The sequence below is a fragment of the Leptopilina boulardi genome, unplaced genomic scaffold (assembly GCF_019393585.1).
Source record: "Leptopilina boulardi isolate dan_hultmark-lab unplaced genomic scaffold, ZJU_Lbou_2.1 LbouV2_278, whole genome shotgun sequence".
Classification (NCBI taxonomy): Eukaryota; Metazoa; Arthropoda; class Insecta; order Hymenoptera; family Figitidae; genus Leptopilina; species Leptopilina boulardi.
This window is the reverse complement of record NW_026137838.1, coordinates 5,557,726-5,580,522: the sequence shown is the minus strand read 5'-3', so window position 1 is coordinate 5,580,522 and position 22,797 is coordinate 5,557,726. Positions and strand designations below refer to the sequence as shown.

The following is a 22,797-nucleotide window of genomic DNA, read 5'->3' as shown; positions in this document are numbered from 1 at the left end:
CGAGAATTGGAGCATTTGTCTAAAAGTCTATTATAATATGTACAAAGGATTTCGGCACAAGTAGATTGTACAAAATCTATATTCCCTGACTTAGTTCTAAGACTCCTCTTCCATTATGAAGACAATACGCAGTGAAAAAGGCCTTGATCACATCAGAGGCAATAATAATTATCGATTTTTGACTTAGTTGGCAGGAACCTCGTGTTTATTATTCATAACAGAATTGTTTTCTTGCAAAATTGGTTGTTCGATGCATCGCCACAGACCGTAAGTTTTACCCACTGTCGTCTGCCACAGTCTCAATGTACCATCTTCAGAGCCACTTGCATACAATTCACCATCAGGAGAAAATCTCACGCAATGCACTGGACCAAAGTGTCCTTTAAATGATTCTACAAATAAAAAAAAAATTAATTAACAAAATTACAAATACAAAATAAAATATTTCTAAAATATTTTTTTTACCAATTTCAGTGCCAGATGTATAATCAAATTTATACATCTTGAGATCTTCACCACCACAAACAAAGATAGTGCAATCAGGATGTAAACTCGCGCTATTTACTTGTGTTGGGACAGTATAATCGCGTATCTTGGTCAGTCTGCAATTTAAAAAGTATAATTTAGTACACGATAAAAGTATTCAAGGTCAATGAGTTGTTTCATTTTCTTTTTTCTTTAAATAAAAAGGAAGTCAAATATCTAAAGGATAAAACAATTTTAAACGCTTGTCACAGATGCGACAGGAAATAAATAAGTTTGCTTCCTATTAGGCCAGGGTCGTACGTGATTCAAGCCAAAAGCCATTGATAAATAAAAAAAAAATCTATAAGGATAAAAACATAAAAAATAAAACAATAAATAAAATCATAAAATAAAGACATAAAAATATCAAAAATAAACGTTTGTAACTAATATGTAATTAAATATGCGAATCTAATTTCAGACCTTGAATTAGTTATAATTATTTTTATTTAAACTGCAAAAGTTAAAAATTTCGAAAAATTGAAAATTATAAAGATTCGTTTTCAAATTCGAATAATTATTAAACAGATATTTCAAAAACAAAAATCAATCTTACTCTTTGCTATCCCAAAACGAAACAATATTGGCATGAGTCGTAGTGAATATCTTTCCATCTTTGGAAACTTCCATCGAACTGGGTATAGCAGGAAAATCCAATCGTTTAATTTCTTGACCGCTATTTTTGTCCCAGACTCTTAGCGTCTTATCATCCGCACAGGAAACTAAATTCGTATCATTGTTAAAAAAGGTAACATGCCTAATACCACTCGTATGACCTGAAAACACCTGAAAAGAAAAAGACGATTTATATTAGCAAACAATTATTTTTAAATTAAAAAATAAAAATCCCTCAACTTTACGCAAAAAAAGGAAACTTTTTTCTTTTTACCTGAGGTGCTGCTTCTGGTTTATTAAGATCATAAATGCGAACGAGTTTCTCGTTGGAGGCAGTGCAAAGATAATTTGAGTCGGAACTAAAGTTAACAGACTTTACAATGTGATTATGTTGAAAAGACTGAATCTCTTCACCCTTTATTGCGTCCCAAACTTTTGCATTAAAGTCTGCAGCTCCAGTTGCTGCTCGGGTGGCCTGAGGGTTTAATGCTACACCCCAAACTGCCCCCTTGTGACCCTCGAAAGTACCGATCCAATCTCCAGTATCGCCTTGTCTTAACATCGGCTTGCCATCTTTAAAAAAAATTAATTTAATTATTTTTCAATAATAGTTATTCAACTTTCCATTTTTTTACATGCTCATTACAGATGAAGGTGCATTTATTAAAAAAATAAAAATATTTCAATAAAATAAACAATAAAAAATCTACTTATCCTATATGTAAATTACATATACGTATTTTGTAAATAATTCTATTTTCTCTAGAGGAAAATCTGATAATTAATTTATAAACGAAAAGTGTAAATGTTTTTATAATCAAATCTGTATCTTAAACACTTTAGTCACGTTGATCAAGGTTATTTGAGAATCATTTAAATCCCGGACAGATCTCCGGTAATCATTTTTTTTTTTTCTCAATGACCTTCGAGTAATACCATTTAAAGTCATGTAGTGTTCCTAACAGAATTCCTACAGGATGCTTATCGAAAATCGCAATGTTGAATTACATATATACACATACGACAACGATTCAGCCTCGAATCCCCTTTAGAGCCTTGAAGTCTCTCCGAAAAACTGGGCCAAGGAGATCGAGACGATCGAGATCACATGAGTATGAAAAAAAGAGCAAAAATAAAAAAGGAAAAAAAAGATCTCGTCCAGACTTTATAATAAAAGAACTACTATTGTAGAAAAACATTTACGAGGAAGTAAAAAATTGTTTTGACACAAAAAGTTTGACAGCTGATCAGAAAAGAAATTACTATGCAAAAAAGTTAGGTTATGTTGTATGAAATTTTATTAAATGAATAAAAAAGCACCAATTAACTTGATATTAATTTAAAAAATAATAAATACTTACCTTTACACGCTGAAATAACATAATATCCGGATTCTGTGACGTCGGAAAACGCTAAATGCACAACGGGTCTTGTATGTCCACTACATGTAAGCGGAGTCTGTCTTACATTCGCCATTATTTACTTATTATTGAAAAAACTAAATAATAACAAATTTTATAAAAAAATAAAAACCCTAACTAATGTGAAAAAATAATATGAAACTTGACAAGTAAACGTTTAATTTATTTTTTTCGTTGTAAGTAATCGCGAGTCCAGTGTACGCGCGATACTGAACTTCGTGACGATAGTTTGTTAGATAACTTCAGACAGGAAGAGAGCAGACGATATTCTGTCTTCTTCCTTCATTCAAATATTTACACTCACCTTCCTTTTCTATTTCTCTCTCGACGACGACCGCGCGGAACCTTGAATTCGAACAATCCCTTCTCCTTCGAATTAATAACCTCCAGTAAATACGTTTTTTTTTTTTGCATTTTCTTTTTCTTTACTGCATCGTAGTTTCCAGCATCAATTTTCAAACCTAAAAAAAAACACACAATGTTAATTATTTCAATTCAAGGAGAGCATTTTATATTTTTGTCGTCTTCATATAAAAATGTATAAAATTATATTTTATTTATCTAATTTAAGGGTTTTAAATATTTGTAAATATTAAATATTCTAAATAATATTTACATTAAAAAAATTATATTCTAAAATTTAAAAATATAACAAATAAAATTTAAAACAAACAAAACTGAAACGAGGAATTAATTTGAAATTACCCACCAGAGTCAGTGTTCTATTTTATCGATATTAGTAGAAAAAAAAAAAAAATTAGAGAAACTTTGCAATTAATTTTAATTTTGTTAAATATTTTTTTTAATCACTTAGTCATTTTTAAAGTTTTTTTTATTTAATTTTTAATTTTTATAAGGATTATATAATGTTTTTTAATTCTTCAGGGTGCTTATAGAAAGTTCCTTCATCAGCCGAAATAGCTCAGTTGGGAGAGCGTTAGACTGAAGATCTAAATGTCCCCGGTTCAATCCCGGGTTTCGGCAATCTTTTTGAATTTTTTTGCTCTATAACTATTAGTTATTTTATTATTATATAAATTTAATTAATTAAAATTTTTTTAATTAATCCTCCCATTATTGAAATTATTTTACTGAGGGGAAAAAAATATTTCAATTTGTTTCTTCTTTTTTTTGGGGATGAAGACTTTCCAATTATTTCAGGTACATTCGATTTATGATATTTGATCCAATTTGTCACAGTGCAGCACTTTAAAAAATTCATCAATGTTATAATCAAATTTTTTTCAATAAAAGCACGGAAACAAATAAAAATAATTTTCGTGAAAGTATTTTTGAAATCTCGAGAGTACTAAAAAAAAAAACTTGGTTTTTGTTCACAGCAGTGTGTTTCTGCAAAAGTTACATAAAATTCACCCATTTTCGTGCTTTGTCATTTAAAACCCTCACGAAATTATGTTATATCATCCCAGAGACAAGTGTTCTCATAAAAACGACAGTGCCACAACCACAAAATGTATATAACAATTTATAAAGTTGACGAATTTTTTAATTATACACAATGTCCGGAGATTCAAAAGTTGTATTATGGAGATTTAAAAAATCCCAATGTAAAAATTAGTTTCTTTTGGTATTATATAGCTTCTGAATATTTCTCCTTTTTATTACATTATTCTCCTTTTTTTTTAATATTAAATAAAATAATTAGCAAATTACTTCTAGTATTAAATTTAAAAACTCTGAAATTAAATTTCAAAGACAAAGTTTAATATTCATAAAGAAGAATATTCCATTTATATGAAAACCGCACTCCTAATTAATCAAAGCCCTTACATTCACAATCCCTTTTCTATAAAATTTAAATATATATATATGTTCATATAATAATTGTTATTATTTTTTACGTATACATAATTTTTTATTTAAATTAAAAAACTTAAAAATTTTAGAAAGTACATAAATACTTTTTTGAAAAATAAATATAAATAATAAATAATAAATAATAAAAATAAATAATCTGTTATTTGACTATTTTCAAATAAATATTTACTTATATTAAATATAATTATAATTTGAGTCAATTAAATGGTATTTGTTTCAATTAGAGAAATTATTTCAAATACAAAAATTATCGGTTCAAATACAGTTTATTTAATTTAAATAAAAATTATTACGTTCAAGTAAATATTTATTTTGATAATAGTCAAATAATTGAGTATTTGAATGAAATAATTTTTTTTTCAGTATAGAAAATTGTAAAAACAATTCCAAGTCTATTTGTTAAAATATATTAGAAATATATCAGCGAAGAGATTCAACTCACTTGATTTATGTGATTATTCTAATTGTAAGATGAATAAAAGAACAATAAGAAATAATTATTCAAATAGGATTTTTTTCAAATTCAAAATTAACTTGAATAATTGAAAAATTTCAAAGTATTTAAAAATTTTAATTTACAAATTGTGATTAATTTTTCTTTTTCTAAATGAATATGTCTAATCAAGAAAAAAAAAATTTTTCAAATTAAAAAAATGAACAATTGCTTGCTTTTGATAGAGAAAATCCTGAGGGCACTGAAAATTCATGTTGGATTTTTCCAGAAAAGCCTTGGATTCATTTCAGAATTCATATGCGGTCTTGAGGGACTTAGAATTTAAGATGGATCTATAAGGATTTTCAACAGGTCTTGAAAAGTGTAACGTTAAGGCAGTCTCATTTTTCACGCGGGCAGCTTTTCTCGGCTTATAATACATTCTGACCTTTCTCTTCTGATTTTAATTGCAACAAATTTTAATCATCCATATATATATATATATATAGTTATTAAAATAATTTTTCAAATTTAACAAGAATTGAAATATAATAATGATAATTAGCAATAAAGTAATTAACAAATTAATTCAAAGCTTCAAAGTTAATTGGATTTCGATAATTATAAATCAAAACTGATTATATCTGTGTTTTAACAATAAATATGTATCAATTGCAATTATATTAACTTTGTTCATAAAATAATAATTTTAATCAAGAATCTAAATTAGATATATGTAACAAAATTATTTACAGATCAAAAAACATCGGAATAGAAAATTAATTTTGATAAAATAAAAAAGAAATGAAAATAATTAATAATAAATAAATATTAAAAATTAATTTATAATTAATATAGTAATTAAAAATTTTAAACAAAATTATTGAAAAAATTAAAAAATTAAAAAAAAAATGCAAGTCTACAATAAAAATTTGTCCTTTTTATTGTTTACCATTATCAAAGAAATGAAACGATATAATTAGAGACAATGAACGAATTAAGTGGACGAGAGGGAAAAAAAAGTGTATAAAACTTTAAAAGATTTTTACACACAAGGGGGTTTGAGAGAAAACTGAGAAAAGTCAGAAATGATTGGGCAAGTTTTGCGAATGCGCATTAGTGTAAGGGTTTTCGCGAGAGTTTGGACGCCTTCACAGTCGGTTTCAGTTGGTTTAGGACACTTTTCTAGAAAGGATGTTATTCGTGAATTTCAGTAATTTTACACAGAAAATAGACAATTTAAAATTAATTAAAAAAATTAATTAATTTTAAAATTGCAATTTTTTTTTTTTTTCATTCACAAATCAAAAATATTTATCAATGATGTTTAAAGAAAAATTATCACCGGTTTTCTATATCGGAAAATTCGCATGACCGGTGTTTTCAATTGTATATATACACACGCAGCGATTCATATCGTAATAGACAAGTTTGCAAAAACAAAATAAAAAAAAAAAAGATCATGATAATCTTTATAACGTGCCTTCTTCTTCTTCTATTCAGTCAATCACTTTCCGGTGAGTTTTTTTTTTTTATCAATGATAGTTAACATAATTTATGAGAAAAACGCTCAATGGCTTCAAAATTGAAATTATAAAGTAAGAATTATTGGAAAAAGATTAGAAGTCGATTTCGAATAATTTCTCAAGTGAAAAAAAATAACTATTTTTCACTTTTTATAAATTATAATTTCAATTTTTGTAAAATTAATATTACATCCCGCAGTTATTATTTATTAATTATTTAATGATTATTTATTTATTTATTAATGTTTATTAAATTCAATTAATTAAAAATGTTATTTAAACTTTGCATAAAGTTTTTAATGCATACTAAGAGATTACGGAAAAAGAATTAAAATTGACAAAGATATAAAAATAAATTTTTTACAATTTCGCTATATAAATTTTAGTATATCTCTTTAAAAAATAAGTTATAAATATCTTTAAATGTAAATTTAATATTCGCTTCTTTAAACAAGAGATATCCAGGACTTTAATAAACTTTTGGATAAACATATCTTTCAAGTAAAGTTTCCATCGTGTTTAAAAAATGAAAGTTAAAAACAAAGTTATAAAAGTTGAAAAATCGAGATACGTACTTAGAAGCAAACTTTTGAAATTCAACTATACTGAAAATGAAAATTTATTTTGACTTTGATAATCAGTCAGTTTTTTATTATCAAATAAATTTATTTGAATCTATAATTTTTATTGAAATTAAATCAATTCGTATTTAAACAAAATCGAATTTTATTAAGTTCATTAATAATTATTTATTTATTAATAAATATTTATAAATATTTTATAATTTATAAATTATCTATTATTCCTATTTATTATTTATTTTCCATTTTTTATTTTTTATTATTTATTATTTATTATTTACAAATATTTGAGAATAGTTAAAAAAAAGAATGCAAATTTTTTTTCACTACAAGTTAATATTTTTTTCCAATCATTATTTTTTTCATACTTAAACTTGCAAAATGCAAATTTTCTTGAAAATTTTCACTCGGAAGTTTACTTGCGAATATAAAGTTTTTATCAAAGTAAAAATAAAGTTAAAAATATAGAATTAAGGTCAATGAAAATTTCACTTTAATATTATCAAATTTCTATATCACATGAGCGAAAGACGATAATTTTATTTCTAAACTTCTTGCAAGAAATTTATAATAAAGTTCAAGTTGCCTTTATAATCAATAATAATAAAGAGTTTAATTTTTATACTTTTCCCTTAAAAAAAAAATTTCAAGAATATGTTTGATTTACTCCAAAAATATCAGGGTAATTATATAAAGAATAATTTTGAAAATTTACATTTTTTTTGTTTGACATAAACTAACTTTTCTTTTTGTATAATATAAAAATAGCTTGAGGCAAATAAAGAGTATATTCCGACGGTATTTTGATCGTGAAATTTTTTTCTTTTTTTTTTCACCATCTCAAAGAGTCACATATTTTATTTTTCACACAAAAAAAAAATATTTGCTTTCAGGCTTAGACTGACTTTAATATTTGTATACGTACACATAACTTGTAAAAGTCGCTTCGAGGCGCTTAGAACTCTTACAAAAAAAAAAAAAAAACTGTCACAGATCTTCAAAATTAAAAAAAAATAAGTTAAAACTTTTTTTTTTATTTTTGAAACACAAATAATTTAAAATAAAAGTTAATTAACTAAAAATTTTAAAGAAAAAATTCATTTTCATCTAATTAAATTATGAGTTAATTATAATAATTTTGTGTGCTATTATTTTTTTTTTCTAACAAAAAAAAGAGAACTAAACATTAAAATGCTTCGTCAACTTTTTTTTTATTACCCACGAGAATAGAGAGAATCTCGGAAGTTTCATTTGAATTTCCTCTTAAATTGAATAGGCCTTGCAATAAGGTCACATGTCAAGTGTTTCACTTTAAGGGAACTTTATTTGAGAATCAAGATTAAAGCATCCAGTTGATAAGAATTAAAATTCTGTTTTATAAAAAGTAAAGCCCTTTCATGTTACAATATTATTAAATTTTAATCAACAGAAAAATTTGAAAAATTCTTCTTTTTTTTTTAAAGTGAAGAGTTTTTATTTTTTTTTAAAAAAAAAGTATAATAACGAAACTACATTGCATATGCAAAATATTGATTTTAAACAGTGTGTCAACATTTGGATATTCGCACTTTATGTATAGACGTTGAGTTTAATTGAAATTTCGAAATCGTATATGAATATTAGAGCAATCTGTTATTTCTCATTATTCTGTAATTAAATCTGCGTTTAATTCATTAAAATATAATAATAAAAATAATGTCATTAGGTACTAAAAAAAAATTTCAAAAAATAAAAAACAAATATTCTCTCTGATGATAAATTAAAAATAAAAATTCAAGAAAAATTCCATATTGTAATTTTTAAAAGCAGAAAAAATAATGATTAAAAAAAAAGCAATTTTCGATTGAAAAATAATTTCCGAAAAAAATACTTTTTATCGGATTTTGTATGAACGTGACATAAAAAATATAAAATGAGGATAAAAATATACATTATTCACAGGAGAAATCAACGACTTCCTTACTGTTAAGGGAGAGTATATTCTTTACCAAGAAAACTAAAGGATTTCCTTCTCGACATTGCGTGTTCAGCGGAAATACGACTTTTTAACCCTTTTTTGCTAAATAAAACCAAGTCGACAGTGAAGGAAATACCTCGAATTTTCTTTTTCAATTTTACGTCTCTATTTCTGTATTTTTGCACGTCATTCTTTTTTTTTCAACGTTCACAGCGATTTTTCCAAGCCTTATTCTCCGCGATCAAAGGTGTAAAATGTGTGACTCGTCCAAAGAGTTACCTGTTATTCGTCGCACGCCTTTAATTTTTTAATTTATCCCTTTTATGTTCCATTGTTCACAAGGGGAAAAAAAAAGAAAAAAAAAAAACTTGACTCGAAATCTACTTTTATATACAATGAAGCTCAAATTCAATCTTTTTAAACGCGAAACAGAAATTAAATTCACGTAATTAACTTCAAATTTTCTTTATGTAGTATACAAAAACCGCACCTTTAATCAGAAAAATAATCATTAAAAAGGAAACAAAAAAAAATACTCTACTAAATTTGCTCGTATAATATTCAAGAAAATATATTTAAGGTATCACATCGGTAAAACCGTTTTCTATAGATTTTCTTGAAAATTTTACCATATGTTCTTATTATCATTCTTGACAAATTTGCAAAATATGAAGAATTTTCGCCGTACGAAACCAGAGATATTAGCAATCAAAGTTGCTTATTTTGCATGGGAGACGGGACTAATGTATGGGGGAGAAGTACATTTTCATAAATATCATCAGAAGTTTTCTATAAATTTTTTTCAAAAACTAATGTTGAATTCACGAATAAATTTGGAACTAAAATATACAAAAAAATTTATAATTTACCGTGCCGTTTATTTGTAATTATAAATTAAAAATTCTATTTCATGACGTCATTTGCAATATATAGCACACCCGCCACTTTGATGTGGCAACATCGCAGGATGGTAACATTAGTTAGAGAGAGACAGTAGTCCACAGTAGTCAAAGCGAGACTTATAGCGACGTTGTCAAACCTCCTACTCCTTCCAATCGCTGCTAGTGTGGGGTATACGTGTACGAGTGTATTTGTAGAAGTAGGTACAGTATGGGCTGAGAGTATAGGGAGTTGAGGGCGAAAGTATACTGCGGGAAGTAGTAATGCGAGCTACAAACTTTTGACTCCGATTAGTGCCGATGTGATACCTTAAATCATTAAATTTAGACTAAAAAAAAATTTATTTGATTCTAATAATTTTTATTTGAATTAAATAAACTGTATTTGAACTCAAAAATTATATTTTCTTCTTCAAGTAAATATTTATAAGTAACCGATTATTTGAATCAAATAATTTTTTTTATTTCTTCAATATTCAAATTTTGAAAAAAAATTTTTAATAAAAAATTGAGAAAATAGTTGGAATAAAATAGTAAAAATCGATAAAAACATTTAGGAAAAATGTTTCAAAAAAATTCCCCCAATATAAAAAATAATCTAAAAACATTTCTGAACTTTACGTTTGACTAAATCCCTATTCTATTTTCTCGAAAAGTGATTGATATGAAATCTGAGAAGAAATCAAAAATCGTTCAAGCGACATTGGATATAAAACCCAGAAGAAAAATAAGCAGTCAAAACAATACTTTAAAGAAAAGTATTTTGTATCGACGATAAATGAAATAAAAGCTCTCTTTTCTTGTATTCGATTCAACGATATATTTATAGCGATATATATCTATATATATATATATAACATCCACTGTGGGTAACTCTTGAAGGTGTGACTAAAAAAGAGGTAAGGGGGAAAGATTTCAAATAGGTAAGTTGAACCTGTTCACGAAGCGCAGTAAACTCTCACCTCGGGATTTCAAGGAATAAATGGTGCAGTGTATAAAGGTAATTTAATGGGCTAAAAGGCAATGTAGCGAGAGTAATTCATCTTTCAAGAAATACCGTTTTTCTGAACGCACCAACAATGAAAAAAAAAAAAAAAAAAAAAATGTTTCTTTATATCGATATTGTATAACGTGTTAACAAAAAGTCATTTTTATCACTTCAATAAAAAAAAATTTGTGTAGGATTAAAATGACAATCAATATTATATAAAACTGGGGAAAAAAAAAATTCGTAAAATAATTATTTTCCGAAAATTGTATTATTCCCTCACGCATCTAAAATTGAATACACTCCACTTGACATTTTGACAGAAAGTAATTACCATACATGCAAATTATTTTGGAGAGATTATGATCTAATCGGTTGCATATTCATGTTTAATTTTGTGGACTTATTTGTTGCGATAAAAAAAAGTTTTAATTTTATATTTTAATAAATTATTTTGTTTTCACAACATTTAAAAAATCGAGACGTTTTCTTTGTTTTGCATTTACTTTCTTTTCTAATAAAAATATTTAATAAAAAAAAAAAAAAAAAAAAAAAAAACACTTGAGTGACAAAAATATAAGAATCACTTAAGTGAAAATTTTTTCTTCTTTTTCTCAAGCAATTTTTCATAAATATGTATATATTTATTTTCTTCTCGTTTTATACTTTTTATTTCTTATTTTCTTCTCTTTTACCATCTTGATATTTCTTATATTCATTTCTCATTTACTTTTCAAATTCCTCTAATTTGATTTTCAATTCATTTTTCTTTTTTTTTTCCTTTTTTTTCTATTTCTTATTTATTTCTCAATTACTTATTCCTCTCATCCTTTTTTTCACAGTTTGTTGAATTACTTGACATGATCGATTTTGCCTCTATCTGCTGTTGTAAATTCTATCTTCTAAAACCTTTTTGTCTTTCTTTCTTTCTTTATCCGTTTATTTCTCTCCTATATAACACCTTCAAAGTTTCTATCTCTGTTTTTCAGATTCAACTATATTCTCCATCTCACAGTTTAGAATTTACAGTATTTTCACGTGTAGTCTACAGTTGACAGGTGTTGTATTGATATCTCCGTAATGTTCTTGGGAATTTAAAACCTTTCAAGGGAATACGTTTGCAATTTCGAAAAAAAAAATTGCATGAAACTTTTTTTATTAAAAAAAAAAAAAATTGTACGAGATTGAAAAAAAATAATTGAAAAAATATTAAATTGTAAAATATTTGGAAAAATATTTTTTTGATAAAATATTGTCTCATTTTAAAAGATGAAAAGTGAGATGATGATAGAGAAAAAAAAAACCTTTTAGTGTTCGAGGTAACAGAAAGAATAGTTGGAGTTATTTAAAAATGTTTCATGGATATATAAAACAGCGTGTAGCTGCATTTAGAAAATATTCCAGAAAATGACACAAAAGATCAGAGCTTTGCTTAAGAATTGACAAGAAAAAGTAAAATCTTGTATTTAAAAGAAGGAAAAAAAGAAAATACTAAAATAATCAAATTTTTCACATTGTGAAAGTATTTATATACGGAATTTAAAAAAAGAAAATTGAATTCAAATTAGAGAACAAATGAGCCGCTTTAATTATGTAATTACCATTGTTGTGGTTGTGATACGACGCATTAATTTTAGCTAACAATTTCAATTAAAATGCCTATTGAAAACTCTCTTCGTTGATTATTAACAATGAACTTAGTTAAAATCCAGTTATTAGAAGGCATTTTCAATTCTTTCAGTTCGACAATTTAAAAAAAAAAAAAATAAACTAAAGAAAACTAAATTTAATAAAATTTATGGCATTTCACATGTCCTATTAATAAAAGGATTATTTTTTTTTCACGCAAATATAATACACCAAAAATATCCTCATTAAAATTTCAGAAACGAAAAATCAAACAATTCTTTAATTAAAAATTTTAATTAAAATATATATATATATTGGAAAAATAAATTGAATTTTTATGAGATTTTAAATTTAAATAAACTTATAAATTTATTGAAATCTTTCAATTATCGATAAAAATATATATTCGCACAATAAAAGTTATATAAAATATTTATTATTGGCATACTTTTATAAAAATTTACTGTCTTTTTTTTTTTTTACTTTTAAATTTTAACTGTCATATTTCGTTTTATTGTGAAATTTATATATTTTCCTTTCTATATAATAGGAAAGTTCAATATGTTTATATGTACATATATACAATATGAGGCCGATAGCTATTTGATTTTTCAGTGTGCCAGACACTGGATATTGCATTTAACCAATCCTATTGAACCCTCCCAACTGGCCACACAATTTATTTCCGTTTATATAAATACAAGCGGAGAAAATTATATATATGTATATATTTGCGTGAAAAATAAAAATCCATCAATTTTATTGTTGAATTTAAAAAAAAAAATTAATACTCTTTTCAAAAAACAATGACAAAAATTTTATTTACTTAAAAAAAATTTAATTAAAAAAATGTACCGAAAAAAAAATTATTTCAACTATTTTAAATTAATGTGACGCATTGTCAAATTGTAAACGTTCCTTAGACAATGAACATTCAAAGAAAACGTCTCGGTAATTAAGATTTGTCTTTTATTCCACCGCAATCCTATAATTTAATGAAATTCATTAGACAATGAGATTAATCAGATCTCTTACACGACTTTTCACGACGCTTTTCTTATAATCAAATCACAGGAAAAACACGCTTCACTGCTTTCTAATTTCATTGAGAATTGTTAAAAAAAAAAAAATTATAATTTTGCGTGCAAAAAATTATTGATCAAATTTTAATGAACTTATTTTTTTTTCAGAAAATTTAATTGGAATTGAAATTATATTAATATGAAATTAATAATATTAGGATGAAAGGTTTTAATTCGAAAATGCAACCTAAGACTGTTTCTCTCTTTTGTCAATAGACTCAAGAATTTCAATAAATTTGAATCCCCGAGAAGACACAATGAGCTCTTTAGAGAAGTTTGAGAACATCGAAATTCCTTGAAAACATCTCAGCAAGCTCGTTTGATCAGCGAATCGTTCATTAATTTTACTCCAAATACTCTATTCCAGTACTACATGTAAACATACACCTACAATATATTGTTTTTAATGGCATAATTACTCCACTTGATGGAAAATTTTACAAAACTATTAAACAATATTAATTTCTATAAAAAAAAAATTTATTTTATTCAAATAATCAGCTATCAAATATTTATTTACGAATAATTTTTATTTAAATTAAAAATTATTCGAAATAAATATTTGATAATAGTCGATTATTTGAAATAAATTTTTTTCACTGCAAAGACTATTTCTTGGAATATTCTTGATGAAGTTTTTTTCCTAATTATAAATTCTATAAAATTTATTTTTCCCGTAATATTTTTTTTTATGTTTCTGAATTGGAAAACAATTTTTTTTTGTCATCACCGAGTCTTAGAACTATTAGTTTTTGCAGTCGCGGTATGCCATCCAATTTTCTTCTTGGCAATCGATTCCCAGCTTCCCTGCTGCGGACAGCGGTGAACTATCTGTCGCGTGTTTTAAGGATCAAAACCCTTTGACGTTTATTGCCTCAAAAATCTACCATGATTTACTCAATTTACGTTCGAAAAGTTATTTTCCAACATTTAGGAGGGAAATGTAAATCATAAATCTAAACGACTGATTTTTTTTTCCTAATTAAATTTTAATAAAGCAACAATTCATTAAATTGAAATAACTTTTTTTTTTATCAAATTTTTGAAGTAAAAATTATAAAATTATAAAATAATTTATTTGAATAGTTTCTTTTATATTTCAAACTTTCGTAAAGAAATAAAAAAGTGAATTTTGATAAAAGTTAGGATATGGTCCACTAACAAAATTTTGCAATTAACCAAGTCAAACGCGAGATATAACTGCGTGAATGCAACTTTATCACTACACCCAGCTGCCGATCTAAGCCAACGTCGTTCATTGTTGAAGCTTGTCAGTTATACCCTTATCGCTATATTGTACCTAAAATCCCATAAACCGAAATTGCATTATCCATTTTCGGAAACCATAAACGAAAATGTAATTTGAAATGTGCCCGCAATGAGTGAAATTTCTCTTTTACAACACTTTTCAACTATCATTTTTTTTTTAATTTGTAAGAAGAAAAATATCTTTATGAATTAATTTCTAATTCGTTTCTATGAATCTAAAATTTCTAATTCTTTCTAATTTTTAATAAACAAAAAAAATTTTTTGTTTAAATATAAATTACACGCGACAAATATTGGTTACAATACACGCAATTAACATTTCTCGGATTAGAATTGCAGATGATTGCAAATCCCAAAGGGAAATGGTAAATATTTATCTGAATCAAGTTAATGTGTACCGAATAGTATAAGCAAATAATTCGATTAATTATAAATAAAATATTTCATTTTCAATAAAATCAATATATAACACAAATTATTTATATACTTTACTGCCTATTTATTAAATAGTCCATTTTCATTCCACACACTATGCATATAGCAAAACAAAGAAAACTTTAAAAAAATCTAGGTCACAAATTCAAAAAAAAAAAAAAAATTTCCAAGCGAAATGCAGAAACCATTTATCAAGGCTCTTGTGACTTTTATTTGAAAAAGCACAAGGAATATTCGTGTTTTAAACCTATAGCCAATAAGAGTTTTGTATGGTTCTATTCTTTATATCGTTCAGAGCAGAAACAATAAAAAAAAAAAAAGAAAAAAAATGGTGATACGAAAATTATGGAAATATAATTTTTTTAACGAGAGAAGAAAACAGCAAGTTTGAACAATAACAATTATTTAAATAATATTTATGTAAATTTTTATGTAAATATTTAAGTAAATATTTAAGTAAATATTTATGCAAATATTTATGCAAATATTTAAAGTAAAAAATTTTTTTTTGCAAAAATTATTGAAAATATTTTAAAGAATTTTTTCCCCCGCAATTTTTTTTTTTTTTTTTTTTACAAATGGAATATGAAATAAAATCGCACCTTCGGGCGCATTCAGCGCGCAGTCAATTAAAAGTGCACTCCAACAACGAAGACAAAAGGAGCTTTTATAAATCGCTCTGAGGAGCGAATTCTTTCCAACACGTTCTATAAAGCAGATTAAATTTTTAAATTTTACAACTTTAAACTAGAAAATAAATTTCAAAATCACTACCTATATTAATATTAATTAAAAATTCAACTATAAATGCTATTAAAAAAAATTTTCTTTCTAATTATGATAAAACAATGCGTCTTTTATGAAATTTCCCAAATCACATTCTAATTTAAATAAATTTCATTTCATCAAAAGTTTTAACAAGATTAGTTTTGACAACAAAATTCGAGTGCTGATCATATAGAAGTTTTCAACTTCAATATGGAAAGATGAAAATTCCTAGCGTCATCGATGTTACAGTGTCACTTATAACGAATTTATACAATGAAAAAATAAATTATTTGATTCAATTAATCGGTTACTTGGCTATTATCAAATAAATTTTTATTTTTATTAAATAATTATTGAGTCAATTAAATGGTATTTATTAAAAATAAATAATTTAAAAGACTTCAAATTTAAATTATTTGGTTCAAGTAAATATTTATTTAATAATAGTCAAGTAACCGAGTATTTGAATCAAATAAATTTTTTATTCAGTGAATATACAGAGAAAAGCAAATTAGGAAAAGAGAAAAGAGAAAACAAAATTTAATTTAATGCGAAAGAAACTATAATGCTAAAAAATATACGAAGATTATCAAATTCACTAAATTCCAGCACTAATGAGAGTTAAATGAATTCCTTTTAAAAAAATTTTTACAAAAAGAAAACATTGCTGTTATCAAGCAGATTTAAGCGCGGAAATCAGTTTATTACTCTCACATGAGTGAACAGTGCACATAATTTTTTTCAGATCAAAGCATTTCATATGGAAAGAATGGCAGATGGTGCGAGAAAATCTCCAAGAGTATGAGAGATATGAAGCTATATAAATTTTTCTTTTGTCACTTTAAATCCGTAATAAAAATATGATGATGTTTTTTTTTTTAAATGTTACAGAAAAAAATATATTTCCTAAAAATCATATAAAGTTTGGTTATTTTTTTTGAAAATAATAAAAATTAAAAAAAAATGTCATAATTCAAATGTCTCCTGTAAATGCAGGGATAAAAATTATAATTTTTGCCAAAACCTACTGGGGATTATCATTATATATGATAAAAGCATGAAGTAGAGGGTGGAAACTCGTAAAATGCCTCGTAAACTAAAGGTGTTCTAATTACAAGAACACCTGGTGCAAGAAAAGCATGAGCACCTGATACATTCGCCAAGTAAACTTTCCTTTTGGTATCGGGGGGATTTGTGTGTGTATATATGTGTGGATTAGGTTGAGCCCATTTCGATTCCGCGTACTACCTATATGCCCCCCTCGGTTTAAGCGATAACACCTTCGGGAAAAATTATGACTCTTGAAAATTGAAAGCCCTCGCGGCTTTGGGTTTCAATGAAATTTTTCTACAAAAGCCGCTCTTGCTATTATTAATTTTTAATAAACGGTCGAGGGAAAAAAAAAAAAATTCGAACTTTAATTCTCGCTTTTAGAACAATTTTTCATTCTCTACTCTCTTTTCATTATTATTTAACTGCGGCGTACCTATTTTCGAAATATTATTCTTATATTGCGTTTTAAAATGCTGGTCTTTCATTAAATTATTATTCACTGAAATTTCTATTTATAAATAATAATTTTTTTTCCCCCATTTGAAACTAGAAGAAAATTAATTTTTATGAACAGCTAAAAAAAAGGGAGAATATTAAAATTGAAATATTTCCTTTTTAGTGGAGAAAAAGAGAAACGTCAAGTTAATTTCAAAAGAAAAATGAAATATAAAACACCATTCTCATTTGCAAAAATAAATTTCACATTTAATAGAGAGAGGCAAAGAAAAAATAGTGTGAAATTCCCTTTATCCCTTTGTATATAAATAAAAATTCTCATTCACAAGAGGAAATTGAAGAGCAAATATAGAAAAAAAAAAAAGAAATTTCTATTGTAAAATAAAAAAAAAAATCGGATATCTGTAAACTCACCATTTTCCCCTCAATTCTTGAATATTCTCTTAAGAGCCATTTCGAGGTAACATTTTCTCTCAATTGGGTTGAACTATGGCCTATTTTTCATCATCGTTCAATTTTTTATTCTTTCAGCTCCCGGAAGAGCGGCCGACGAAGTTTTGCTTGGTGAGGTTGACATTTCCGTGCACGGTTTGGAAATTACGGAAGAACCTTTTCTGAAGAAATGTACCGTTGATGGCAAGGCCTATTCCCACAGTCAATCTGTAAGAAATTTTTAATAACTTTTCTTTCCTTCATTTTTTAAATTAGAAATTTTTTTTATACTAAATAAAAAAAAATTAATAACAAATAAAATAATCTGGATAAATTTTAAATATAAAAAATCAAATAAAAAGTAAATTTAAAAAAAAAAATTTCATTTATCTCGCGCTTGTATTTGTGATTTCATTTAAAATCCGTTGATCATATAAGCGGATCAAACAAAAATTTGTAAAATTCATTTCGAACAACTCAGTGAACTTAAGGTGAGTCGCGCAAATTATTGCTATAGATTCACGGCAAATTGATCGATTTATTCCATCAACATATGCCTCAAAGAAACGTATGCAAAATATATATATGAATATTTATATATCCGTAATATGTATGAGAATTTTTAAACTGGGAGATTAAAAAAGCAAGATTTTATTCTTCTTCAGATCATTAAAAATTATTGCCGCAATTTATCAAAACTTCGCTGTCAATATTTTAAAAAAAAATTCACAAAAAAATTGTTTCATCAATAAAAAAAATACTTTTAAATTAATTAAAAGGGAAAATTTTTTAAAGAGTCACAAAGAACTTTTCATATGTCAATCAAACAAAGGAACGAGTTTCAAAAGCAAATAGTATGAACAAAATGAAAAATTTGTACAAAGTCCCCTATATATAATATATATCATTTGAAATATATACTTCGAAAGAGAAAAATCTAGTTGACATTCAAATTGAATTAATTAAAAGAAATATTTTTTTCCTTCTATAAAACATATGTGAAAACTTTTGCCTTACACAAGTTGCTACACATTCATGTTTCCTTATCACTTCATCCAATTAACGATACAAAAATTTTTTTTTGAAAAGAATACTACACATATCCGAATCGGGTCATCCAATATTCATCGATCGACATTTTTTTTTTCTCTCTACTTTAAATCTCAATGTTGAGCTTTTTCTCATATATTCTCATTTAAAAACTCTGACAGATTTCTCACTTGAATGAATATTCTTTCTATGTTTTTTTTTTGTTACTGTAAGAAAAATTCCAAAGACAATAATGCAACTTGATCAATGTGGAGAATTAAGTAAATCGTTATAGAGAAGAATTTTCAATTTAAATCCGTGGAATAAATTATCGATAAAATATATGCGCGAGGAAAAAGAATTCTGTAAAATACAAATAGAAAAAATAAAATTCGATGAAGAATTTTTTTTAGAAAAATTGCATTTTTCAATAAATTAATTATTATAATAAAATAATATATAAAGAATGTTTAAAATAGATTCCATCGTACGACACAAATTCCCATTGCTTGTGTGTCGCGGGTGAAATTTACTGTTGGTGGCAAACTTATCGTTCTTCTCCTTCCACGGAAAAGAGTACCTATATCGTTCAAAGTAGTACCGACTACTCCATCGAAAACTTGGAAGAAGCCTCTGGAGATCCTTCAGAAGAAATGATTGAAGGAAGAGACAGCCACTTCGAAAACAACACGACAAATACGAATGAAATACCTACTTCACCAGCCACGTGCAATATCATGGGTATATATATATGTATAAAGATTTATTAAAAAAAATCTTTTCTCTTCTATTATATAATTTAAAACAAAATAAAAAAATTATTTTTATTATTTTTTATAAATAAATTTGTCTATTTTTTTTTAATTTAAAGGAAAAATATATCATGAAGGCGAGAAATTACCGCATACAACAGGAAATTGTGTGGAATGTAATTGTGGACCAGAAGGTCGAATCAAATGTTCACCAAAAGACTGTGTCTCATTGAGATCAGAAATTTCAGCAGATAATTCATCAGACGTAGAATTTGAGATATTAAGGCGAAACGGAGATATGGACGAAACTTTTTAATTCAAAGAATTAAAATCCAAAACTTGTATATTCAAAATGAATTAATTAATTTTTATTTACATATATAGAAAGAATAGACGCTTTAAATATAGATGATAAATCAAAATATAAGATCAAATTGAAATTTAATTAATAGATTTAAGAAAACTAAAATTATTTCATATTTTTTATGGTAAAAAAAAATATTTATACCCTTTCAATGATTTTTACTCGCAGTGTATTTAAATCCATAAGATATTTTTTTTTATCGAGAACTTATTAGAAAAATCGAATCTAGAGTGACATTTAAAATTTTACTTTATACACTCGTGTAGATTTGACAATCAAGAATCTACCCATATCGATTAATAAATAATTCATTAAAGCCCAACGATTTGTTCTATAAAATGAATCTCCTAACTCAAAAGCCGAAAAAATTTTTAATTCGTCACCTTTTCAAAGAATTTTACAAATCCTAATATTTCTAAAAAAAATTTTTTAGAGATCATTTCTGAATTTTTTGCAAACATTTAACTGCTTTTTTGTAAAAAAAAATATAAAAATTTTCTCACATATAGTCGAATGATAATTGAATAAACGTACTAATTGGGCATTAATGAATAATCGACTGTTATATTCTACTCCACGTGATACTAAAAAAAAAAAAAAGAGTTATATAAACAAAAAGGTGCAATGCTCTTTAGACTCAATTAAAAAATAATTATTTGACAAATATTATATCTCGTTCGTATTATTGAAGTTCAATATAATATTTGAATAATTTTATCACTTTTAAAAGGAGCACAAAATAATAATCATATTAAAATATACATATAATATCTACATATCGTACATATGGAACCAATTATCGGAAAACGATATTCACAAAAATCTATATACATGTAAATATTATTTATAAAAAGTAATTGCGAATTATATCCACTTTATCACTGTTTCCTATTTATCAAAATAATTTTCATATAATGCATGTTATTTTATGATATTACTATTTTTCATTATTACTTTATCTTTCCGTAGTAAAATTTATTAAATTTTAATTTAATTATAAATTATTAAAATATAATTCCCCATTATAATAAAAATAAAAATCTCCCATTAAATTAGTTTATAATTAAATTAATTTTCACTTATAAACGAATTTTATATATATATATATTTTCTTTTGCTATATATTTTTAATTATAACCAAGAAATAAATAAGAATTAGAATTTTTGTTGCTTTTATAACGAATATGCAACAAAAGAGACAATATAGATAATAAAAAAAAAAATTTCATTCATACGATGAAGTAGAAAATTAGAGAAGAAATAAAGGAGAATTGAATATATAATAAATGTCAAGTGGATTTACTCTATATTGAAACTAATAATATATTGAATATAAATGAATAAAAGTGAATGAAAATTGTTATACGACGACGAAAAAGAAAAATTTGTTTATAGATAATGATAATAATGAGTAGATAGACTCCTGTGTGATACATATTGTATATATAACATACATTATTATATATGTTATATAATCTAATATAATATTAATACTATATATAAAAAAAAACTTGTATAAGAGTTTACAATTTAGAAATTTTCATCATTTTTAGAAGAAAAAAAAATTTAAAAAGAAAAATTTTAGACCTAATAACGAATATAGCTACAAATTAATTTTATATATAAATAAATATTCATGAGGAAATCAACTTTTATTTTGCATGTGATTTAATTTTAATTTTTTTTTTCGCGAATTTTGTTTGTTTTGTCAAGAGTATATCAAGTTTTATGAATTCTAAACTTTTATTATCCATAACGTTCAACTCCATCTTATTTCAGAAAAGTTTATGAGATTTTCAATTTACGCAACCAACAAAAAATACAATGAAACTATATGTTTTAATTAAAAAAAAAAATCAAATAGTAGTGCACACTTTTAATAATTCACAAAGTAATTAACATTTTCATATATATTATTCTTTTGTAAATATAATCAGAAGCAAAAAATGAAAATTAATTTAAAAATTTAAATTAAGTAAGTTGAATTTAAAAAAAATTCATTTACATTTTTAGTGTGGAGAGTAATTTAACTTTAAATTATTAAATTCCCTTCCTTTTTCCCTACAATATTATATAAAAACGACGAGCTTATATTTCACAAGTGAAAATGTGAAGTTATAAGGATATCATGTAGATGACTACAGATATGATATTTCAAGGATATCATATCACATTGTTAGAAAAACAATGTCAAAAATAAAAATTAATGGGATAGTTTTGAAGAAATATACTTGCAAATCTCATAAGATATATGGTTGTGTATATTTGGGACCCAAATCCGTTAAAATAGACTCGAGGAAGTTGATTAAAATACACAATTTAAATTAAAAACTTTAAACTAATTTTCATTGTAGTAAATTTCCGATTTTAAAAAATGTTTTCAATGCGAAAAATTGTGTTTATTTTTTAAAAGTAATTTTATTCTTAAAAAAAAAAAAAAAATTGAGAAATAAACCACAGTTGCAACCATAGTAATTTATTTTAATCAACTTCTTTGTAATTATCTTTTATCATCTTTAATTTTTCACACGTTAATGATCTCGTCTTCCGATCTTTACTCTGTATTCAAATAAGCATCTAGACAATTAATTATAAATTATAACTGAATTGAAAATCTGTATTCAAAATAAAGAATCATTTTATGACTTGGTGTTTTCTTCCCAATTTCCTAATTTTCATTATTATTTAATAATTGAAAAAGTTTATCTCACATTTTCCAATAGGTAACTAAATAAATTTTTTAT

The 22,797-nt window shown here is 25.1% G+C and overlaps 2 protein-coding genes and 1 non-coding gene across 3 annotated transcripts; 2 read left to right on the top strand and 1 right to left on the bottom strand.

Moving 5' to 3' along the window:
- Positions 1-6: 6 nt before the first annotated feature.
- LOC127281738 (serine-threonine kinase receptor-associated protein) lies at positions 7-2,798 on the bottom strand. The gene is made up of 5 exons (XM_051305608.1): positions 2,502-2,798; positions 1,415-1,713; positions 1,082-1,311; positions 466-602; positions 7-392 (listed from the first exon to the last, which is right to left on the bottom strand). The coding sequence occupies exons 1-5, from the start codon at positions 2,614-2,616 to the stop codon at positions 184-186; spliced, it is 990 nt and encodes a 329-aa protein (XP_051161565.1). The 5' UTR covers positions 2,617-2,798; the 3' UTR covers positions 7-183.
- A 674-nt stretch (positions 2,799-3,472) lies between these two features.
- On the top strand, positions 3,473-3,545 carry Trnaf-gaa (transfer RNA phenylalanine (anticodon GAA)). Its single transcript has one exon. It is a non-coding gene; the product is annotated as a tRNA-Phe (tRNA).
- Positions 3,546-6,013: 2,468 nt separating this feature from the next.
- Positions 6,014-22,301, top strand: LOC127281739 (uncharacterized). The gene is made up of 4 exons (XM_051305609.1): positions 6,014-6,350; positions 18,008-18,138; positions 19,417-19,678; positions 19,809-22,301. The coding sequence occupies exons 1-4, from the start codon at positions 6,296-6,298 to the stop codon at positions 20,003-20,005; spliced, it is 645 nt and encodes a 214-aa protein (XP_051161566.1). The 5' UTR covers positions 6,014-6,295; the 3' UTR covers positions 20,006-22,301.
- The last annotated feature ends 496 nt before the right edge of the window (positions 22,302-22,797 follow it).

What these genes read in the sequence shown, in the direction of transcription:
- LOC127281738 (XM_051305608.1), bottom strand. Translation starts at nt 2,616, where the DNA reads ATGGCGAATGTAAGACAGACTCCGCTTACATGTAGTGGACATACAAGA. An exon ending in AACCAGAAGCAGCACCTCAG is followed by an intron (nt 1,312 to 1,414) that starts GTAAAAAGAAAA and finishes TTTTCTTTTCAG; the next exon opens with GTGTTTTCAGGTCATACGAG. An exon ending in TCGTTTTGGGATAGCAAAGA is followed by an intron (nt 603 to 1,081) that starts GTAAGATTGATT and finishes TTTAAATTGCAG; the next exon opens with ACTGACCAAGATACGCGATT.
- LOC127281739 (XM_051305609.1), top strand. Translation starts at nt 6,296, where the DNA reads ATGATAATCTTTATAACGTGCCTTCTTCTTCTTCTATTCAGTCAATCA. An exon ending in ATTCAGTCAATCACTTTCCG is followed by an intron (nt 6,351 to 18,007) that starts GTGAGTTTTTTT and finishes TTATTCTTTCAG; the next exon opens with CTCCCGGAAGAGCGGCCGAC. An exon ending in CCTATTCCCACAGTCAATCT is followed by an intron (nt 18,139 to 19,416) that starts GTAAGAAATTTT and finishes TGTTTAAAATAG; the next exon opens with ATTCCATCGTACGACACAAA.